Raw genomic sequence first — 8,609 nt, forward strand, 5'->3', positions numbered from 1 at the left:
ATAAATTTTTTTTGATAATTCGAATATATTTTAAATATATATTTAGACAAGAAGCTTAGACAACAAAAACGATTAAGCAAACAAAATTTCAGGATTGGACAGAGGAGCTAGACCATGGCAGCTAAACCCTCAATCTTCAGAGCTGCCATGGCTCCCTTTCCTGCCGAATTACCCTCCATTTCGTCTAAATTACGCGCCATATCTACTTCCCCTCTCATGCTATCATACTTTAAATCCTACCACTCCACTCCCCACAAACCAAAGAGTAATATTCGTGAGTTGTGAATTTGTTTTCTATGCTTTGATTCTTTTCGATTCTTCGTTACAATCTTGTATAATGTTCAGTTCTCCTTTTTTATTTTGGTGTTAAATAAGGGTTCTTGGCCATTCCTGTTACCGAGGCAGAAGCAGATGTTGAGACTGATATTGAAGTAGTAGAAGGATGCACAATGACCCAATTTTGTGACAAGATGATTGATGTGTTCTTAAATGAGAAACCTAAGTCTAAAGATTGGAAGAGATTGTTGATTTTCAGAGATGAGTGGAATAAATACCGGGAAAGGTTTTATACTCGGTGTAAAGTGAGGGCTGATGCTGAAAATGATGCTCAAATGAAGCAAAGATTGATTGAATTGTCAAGAAAAGTTAGAAAGGTATTGTTAGTCAATGGCTTTTCTTTTATTTTCTTTTTTGATAGAAATTACGATTTCTTATTTGGACTGGCCTTTATAACTTTACCAGATTCCTTCTTGTGAATTTGTGTAAATATAATTTGAATGATTTCATTCCAAGATTGAATTTTTGGCCTCATAGTTCACTCCACATTGTTAGAACTTTATCAAATGCTGATTTCTGGTGGTGGAAGTACGGGGTCGAATGCCAAAAAAAAAAAAGAAAAAGAAAAAAAAGGGTCAGATTTTGTGTTCAGTCATTGAAAAATTGCAAGTTCTGAGGATTGATGGGATGAATTTTGGGCTTTGGATGTGCATTGCTTTAGAAAAAGAGTGTTTGTTTGCTAGGTCTTGTTCAAGAATGCATGCGTGTTTGCAGATTGACGATGAAATGGAAGAGCATACTCAACTTCTTAAGGAGGTACAAGATAGTCCCCTTGACATAAACGCGATTGTAGCAAAGCGAAGAAAGGATTTCACAGGAGACTTCTTTCGGCATCTCACTTTACTTTCGGAAACCTATGATGGGTTGGAGGACCAAGATAGTAATATGCCTTACCATTTGACACCCCACCCCATAGCAGATTACGTTTTTCTTGTGTTACTTTTATTTATTTGATTGAGTAATGGTATTCTGTATTTTGGAGAAACATTTTATGAGGGTGTGCTATAAGAATAATAGTTGCTTAATATGATTAAAGTTTAGTTAAATTTGTTTAATTAGGTAGAATATTTGATTCATATAATGAGGTAGCTTAGGTCCTAGCAAAATGCTTATGTCACCTACTCAAGGATTCCGTATGATTATTTTATTATTATTATTATTATTATTATTACAAAAGCTTCCGTATGATTCTACTTGGCTAACAATGGCTAAAGAGCATTGCATGTGTTCCTATGATTTGGCAGCGATTGCCCGACTCGGTGCTAGATGCTTAGCAGCGGTTAGTGCTTTTGATAACACTTTGGAGATTGTGGGCACTTTAGACACCGCCCAGGAAAAATTTGATGACATCTTGAATTCCCCTTCAATCGATGTGGCTTGCGAAAAGATCAAAAGCCTTGCTAAGGCGAAAGAACTTGACTCATCCTTGATTCTACTGATTAATGGTGCTTGGGCATCTGCAAAGGAGTCTGCAAGCATGAAAAATGAGGTAGTATGGTTTTAACCGCGTTTGGCTTCAAAATGCCATTCTTTGTGCTACTGTATTCTCATTTACTCGAGAATATGCTTAGTGTTATATGAATAAGTACTGCAAGTCAAAAATAACAGGTGAAAGAAATAATGTACCGTTTGTACAAGACGACACAAAGTAGTTTAAGGAGTATTGTACCCAAAGAAATCAAGCTGCTCAAGTATTTGCTGAACATAGTTGATCCTGAAGAGCGATTTTCAGCGCTAGCCACAGCCTTCTCTCCTGGTGATGAACGTGATGTCAAAGAACAAAATGCCATATACACGTAAATCGCATATCCTGTTCAAATCTTGATAAATATTTCAAGTATTTCCTTTCATTATTTTAACATGTTTCAATATGATAGAACACCTAAGGAACTGCACAAATGGGTTAAGATCATGCTCGACGCATACCACCTGAGCCAAGAAGAAACCGAAATTCGGGAAGCCAAGAAAATGAATCGACCTGTGGTGATCCAGAGACTTTTCATATTGAAAGAAACTATCGAAGAAGAGTACTTGGAGCGGAATAATACAATCGAAAAAGATGCAAACTCAGAGGAGTTGTGAACAACTACTTCCTGGCTTGTTGCTGCCAAGCATGGTGCTTCAATCGCCGGAGCTTGGATTCTATCGCAACATGCGACCAGTCCCATATGTTTAGGGTGTGGCAAGAAGGGTAAGATCGATACCTATTTTGCGCTGATGAATATTAAAGATGCTTGCAAGATTTTGCCAGAGAAGCTCACAAGGGCTAGGCATCCCCATGAGGATCATCTTTTACTCTGATCAAATGAGAAAATTTAACTTTGTATTTTAGAAAAATTTATTGTTTTATCTTACGCGAGTCATCCCTCTTGAAATTATATCATCCTCTAGACCGAAATACAGTACATCCAAAGAAGAATCTTTAATGTTTGTTGGGGGTTTATCTCGTGCATAACGAAAAGTAACAGTGGTGGGTTTTACGTCCATAAAAGAAAACAAGGAGAATCTTTAATTCCGTCTATTACTTTTACTAAATTTCCGGGGGGGGGTGGAATCAAATTAAAAAATTACATTGATTTATCAAAGTTATCTTTGAATTGAACAACTCAAACCAATCTTTGGGTGTATCCTTTTCTTGGAATGTGTAGCCTTTAAATCGCGTGTTGGATGGTGCACAATATGAGTGACTCCAAACGGTCTTTCCGTTGGCAAAACAGCAATTCACGTTTCTTTCGTGTCGTCGAGCCAGTCTGATGTATAAATTCATAAATAAATTATTTAACTAATATTAAATTTTTAAAATTTATTTTTGATTCGATGGGATGATATCTCGATGCCTCGAAATCGATTTTTTGTCTGAACCATGTAAGAAAAATTCACATTTTCGTCCTCTTCTTCTTCTTTTTCTTTTTTCAATGAATTTGTATCTCATGAATGCATCTTAAAACAATTGCCAAGATTTACCATATAAAAAAGTCAAACCCAATTTGGAATAAGAACTAATTTAAACAAAACACATAATTTTAAAATTAAAAATGATCAAAAAAATTTTGCTGACGCCTGAAAAATTATTTTGTTATAGTACATAATCGTCTCTCGAAACAACCCCCGACCAGATGATCTACCGACTTTGCCCTCGCAAGTCTACATCATTCGGTAACCATATAATTCACATAAAATTTCGTAAAGGCAAAAAAAAAAAAAATTAAATAAAATTTAAAAAGGAAAATTGTAAATAAGAGTCTCCTAAAATTAGTTGAAAAGATAAAATCTCATAATTACTTCTATGTGATAAATAAATAAATAAACTATAAAAACGTATGAGTATGTCTTTTGTGAGACGATATCATGAATCTTTATATGTGAAATAGATCAATCATATCGATATTCACAATAAAAAATAAATAATTTTAGCATAAAAAATTATATAAATTTTTTATAAATGACCCAAATTAAAGACATGTATCATAAAAATAACACATGTGATATCGTGTCAGGTAGATTTTGTCAAAACGTATGGGTAATGATTTGCTAAGGGTAGTTTCGTCCTTCAAATTCCTAGTTGTACTTCACCAGTTTGGATATCGTACTCGTTTACTGCTTACGAAAGAGTTTATAAACATATCCATTGTCCATTTCTCCTTCATATTCAAAGCGAACTCCTCCTTCGGCAAATTGCGATCAACTAGTTAAGTGAGTGTTCTCTGCATCTTCTTTTATGCTTCCCGATTAATTCTTTAGTTTTTCTTTCTGATGATCATGATCATGTTTGCGTGATCATCACTATTGCTCTTGCCATTTTGGTGATTTTAAGTTTTGCTCGTGAATATTTTTGGTTATATTGGCCTTTGAATATCGATTGATTGAAAAATCTGTTGTGATACGCGTCTGTTTTCGGGCTGGTGAGTTCTTATTTGATTCCACTTAGTTCATTTGGCTTTCTGGATGATCTCTGTGTTTTTGTGTAGTTTCTTGGTTATTTGTTTGTTACAATTTTTTTCGATTAATATAGAGTATATTTATATTTGTAAACGGTCTGTTAAGTAAAGATCTGCAAATCAGTGCACCGTGTTTCATTAAGAGCTGAATTTTGTGGGTGAAATATTAAGGAATGGAGATGGAGTGGAAAAAAGCGCAGAGCATTGAAATAAGCGTAGACCTTGTATCCGCGGCAAAAAGGCAGCTCCAGTTTCTTGCGGCTGTGGATAGAAAGCGTTGGCTTTATGAAGGGCGGGGTCTAGAAAGGGCCATTACCAGGCAAGATTTTCGTTCCAAAACTGCTGGCATTGAAAATCTATATTTTCTGGATTCTTTAACTATTCAAAAGCAGATGTTTCATAGATTGACGGATGGTTTGTGTTATAAATGCTGTGGAACAAAATGTTAGGCCATGAAGAGCCGACACGAAATACTGACCTTATTCACTTGTCAATACCTCCTCCATAGCTTGTGGAGCTGATGTGGACGTGATATTATCCACCTCAGAACTCAATCCGTTCAACATTTGATATATGCATCTTAATCCAAACTATCGTATGAAAACAAACCACGTTATCGACGCTAATATAATAGTTCACCTTTTCTGTGTTACCATCAACTTTAAATGAGAGCACAATACGAGACGATGGCCCAAACAGCCTTCGTGGTCGGAGAGTCTTCCGAGCTTATTAGTCAACCCATGATTGATTGAGCATTCGATTTGTAATGCAACAAATAATGGCGTAATGATTGTGATATTTGTTTGTGCATATTCTTGATGCCTTAAACCTAGATTCTACAATATTCAGTTTACTCAGAGGTGCCGGAGTTGTACCAAGGACATTGATTGTTGTTGTACTTGCGATTTAATTTGTCTAATTGTAACCCTTCAGGTACAATACTTGTTGGATTCCTTTGCTGGCAAAACATTCTGAATCCCCACTGTGTGAAGGCCCATTGGTGGTTCCATTTGACTGTGAATGGATTTGGCATTGTCACAGGCTAAATCCAGTATGCTTGTAATTCCATTTTGCAGTTTGCCTTTATTTTATTGACTCTACAGTAGAACTGATGCATAGAAAATTTATCTGTGATCTCATATTCCAGGTCGTGTACAAATCTGACTGTGAGGAGTTCTATGGGAGAATTCTGGACAATTCCAATGTTGTTTCTACTGTGGGAGGAACTTTGATGAAGTCATCTGAAGAAATTTGGAAGAATTTATACCCTGATGAGCCCTATGAACTGGATCTAGCTGACGCTTTGAATGACAATTCAAATGTAAAGCAACTTGGAGGCGAAAAGTGCACCATGTATGATCTAGTGTCAGCTGTTCAGAGGCAAAGTCCATTCTTTTACCAGGTGACATAATATTTTAATTTGTTTTCACTTTGTACCCCGTAGCTTATCGTATGCGCAATCTAACATTATTTTGGAGAAGATCGAGTTAAGAATGACTCAAATGCGCGCACACACACATATACATACATGTCATTGTTACTTAATTAAGGTTTATGTGTATCATAGGTGTCCAGGCTCCATATGAACAATGAAAACTATCTTGAGGGATCTGTGGCTAGGTACAAAGGATTTTTGCACCTTATTAAGAGAAATAAGGAGAGATTCATCAAAAGCTTCTCAGTTCCAACTTATGATATAGACCTCATTTGGCACACTCACCAGTTGCATCCAGTTTCGTATTGCAAAGAACTCGTAGCAGTAATGGGAAAAGTATTAGAACATGATGACTCTGATTCAGACAGAATTAAAGGGCAGAAACTGGATGTTGGATTTTCAGGGACTACAAAGAACTGGGAGGAACTGTATGGTTCTAGATATTGGAGAGCAGGAGCAATGTACAGAGGTAGCAACCCTTTGCCAGTCAGAACTACTCCTTACTCCGGCTTCTTGACCGAGGAAATGGCCACATCCGATGGAAGTCAAAGCATTACACTTCCTGAGATGAAAGTAGTGGAGGTATTTTTATAAAGACCTTTGTAGCAGTCTGTAAGGCTTTTAATATTCCATAAATTTAATTGCTCGTACTCAAGCATAAACAAAAAGAAATACAGGTAGGATTAAATTGAAGAACTTTGATTCTTACCATGTTTGGGGGAGTGTGGGAAGCGAGACTGGAACCATGAAAAGCAGTTGATTTTGAAAACTTTTTATAGGTTCACCTTCGGTGTTAATGTGATCCTGAAAATTTCAGGTAATGCTAGAGTTCGTGGATGTAAGAAATCTGCCGGAGGGGCACAAAGGAAGTCTTTTGGTGTTCTTCAGTAAAACTCAACCTGATGCAATCTTCAATGCAAAGCGGAGCTTTACAATTTTAACTGAATCTGGAGACAAACAGGTGGCTTCCTTCAATTGTGAACCAACTGGGCATCTGATACTTGAACTTATGTCATGCATACCTTCCAGCTTACCAGTATTAAAGTCATACAAAACTATGGGCAGCTGTTCCATACATTTAGAACATTTATTGGCCCCAGGTTCTTACCCAATGGTGGAGAAATGGGTGGAATTGGTGCCGAGTTCAAATATGACAGAATCCAAACCAATTGGCCTACGAGTGGCCATCTCAGTTACTACGCCAACTCCGACACCACATGTTCTTCGTATGATTCGTACTCAGCCGTTCATGAAAAGATCTTGCCTTTTCCCACGACCAGGAAGGAACCAATTGGCTAAAAGTTGGACTAGAGTTGTCAATGAAGCTGGAGATACTATCATCAGTTTAAAGATCAGGTAAATTAAATTCCACGTTTTTCTTCTGTTATGTGAGTTCCAGTGGTCTAGGTCTTTGATATGTGTAGCAAATTTATGGTATACTTATTTTCTCTAAGTTACCTATTATGCTGCAACTTGATTGTTATGGATCATTACTGAAGGCAAATTTTTTCATGGTCAAGTAGAAGAAATGGAATTTCATGAAGAAAACATTCATATTCCATTGTCTGAAATTTGTGTTTATCTACTCGAGTCACGGTGATTTTTTTCTTGATCCTTTTCAGATTTAGGATTTTCTAATCACTTAAGTTTTATGGACTCATTGCAGAGGTTTCAAGAAGTTTAAGGGTAAGAAAACCATAGTTGGAAGAAAGTTGGTGGGCATCATGCAATCAGGTGAAACATGCTTGCTGGCTGAGTTTGCCGACTCGAAGTGGGCATTTGTAAATTCTCCATGGTCCCTTAAGTTTCCAAATTCAAACGAAGATGATGGCCACCTCTTGGAGCTGTTTGGCCCTCAGAATGTACGTGTTTCCCTTTTTTACTAGATTTCACAAACCCCGAAAAATTAATGCAAAATGGTGGAACAACGGGGCCATGTAATTCAGATTCATAAAGTGTTGATCCTTGAATCATTTTTCTATGAATCATAGATTTGTATTTGATGGTCACTATCGTTATGTGTATATCTACTGTGCAGGTTAGACTTTTCAGTGGTGATAGGCTTGATTATGAATCAACAGACTGCTTGAAACATAAACACAAAAATGAGCTTGAAAGCCACCTAATAACAGCAGTAGAATTCTCTGCTGAACACCCCTATGGCAGGGCGGTGGCATTACTTGACATGAAATCTGGCATTGTTAAGGTAAACTTATTTGCTTAAAAGAAGTATCGATATCTCCCCTGTTTCTCTGAGATGGTTCCTTTGAAAGTGTCAGGTCAAAGATGAGTGGTTCCTTCTTCCCGCAATTATACTCAGCTTTATGCTTGGCAACGTATTGATCAAAGAGATGCATGCTAATGTTAGAGTACATACGAAGGAGGCACGACACTCAATCAAAGAAATTAACCTAAAGGGTATGAATGGAAGAACTACTACAGACTCTGGAGGCTGCGGTGGATGTGGTGGGGGTGGATGTGGAAACATGGCAAGTTGTGGCGGTTGTGGCGGGGTTGTGGCGGTGGGTGTGGAGGCATGGCAAAGAATGGTGGCTGCGGAGGTTGTGGCGGTGGGTGTGGAGGCATGGCAAAGAATGGTGGCTGCGGCGGTTGTGGCAGCGGAGGTTGTGGGGGTAGCTGTGGAAACAACTTAGCGGATGCTGATGGACAAGCAAATCAAAGTATAATCCAAGGAAATGAGATATTAGTGGCGTGAGGTCCGAGTCCCTAGTACAGTAAACGTGGAATCCTTTACGCATGTTCCCATGTCCGATGTTGGTGATGTCCAAAGCCGGAATGTGAATGTCTCTTTGTCTGCCTGATTAAAAGTTTGTGTTGTATCTGTGCACGTTGAGAGCATGCAACTTGGTTTAATAAAATAAAGCTTTCCATTTAAATTA

The 8,609-nt window shown here is 37.6% G+C and overlaps 2 protein-coding genes across 2 annotated transcripts; both read left to right on the forward strand.

Annotated features, from left to right (window-relative positions):
- The first annotated feature begins 55 nt into the window (after positions 1-55).
- On the forward strand, positions 56-2,766 carry LOC142546618 (uncharacterized protein At4g37920). Its single transcript, XM_075654433.1, has 6 exons — positions 56-274; positions 376-653; positions 1,051-1,216; positions 1,581-1,825; positions 1,945-2,132; positions 2,214-2,766. Exons 1-6 carry the CDS (start codon positions 115-117, stop codon positions 2,416-2,418), a joined length of 1,242 nt encoding a protein of 413 aa, XP_075510548.1. The 5' UTR covers positions 56-114; the 3' UTR covers positions 2,419-2,766.
- Positions 2,767-3,911: 1,145 nt separating this feature from the next.
- LOC142546620 (glycine-rich domain-containing protein 1-like) lies at positions 3,912-8,609 on the forward strand. The gene is given in 10 exon segments (XM_075654434.1): positions 3,912-4,029; positions 4,446-4,593; positions 5,208-5,325; positions 5,422-5,676; positions 5,842-6,291; positions 6,527-7,065; positions 7,376-7,571; positions 7,748-7,915; positions 7,989-8,217; positions 8,220-8,609. Coding segments are annotated over 9 exon segments (2,307 nt in total). The 5' UTR covers positions 3,912-4,029; positions 4,446-4,447; the 3' UTR covers positions 8,426-8,609.

This window comes from Primulina tabacum, chromosome 5 (assembly GCF_025594145.1).
Source record: "Primulina tabacum isolate GXHZ01 chromosome 5, ASM2559414v2, whole genome shotgun sequence".
Taxonomy (NCBI): Eukaryota; Viridiplantae; Streptophyta; class Magnoliopsida; order Lamiales; family Gesneriaceae; genus Primulina; species Primulina tabacum.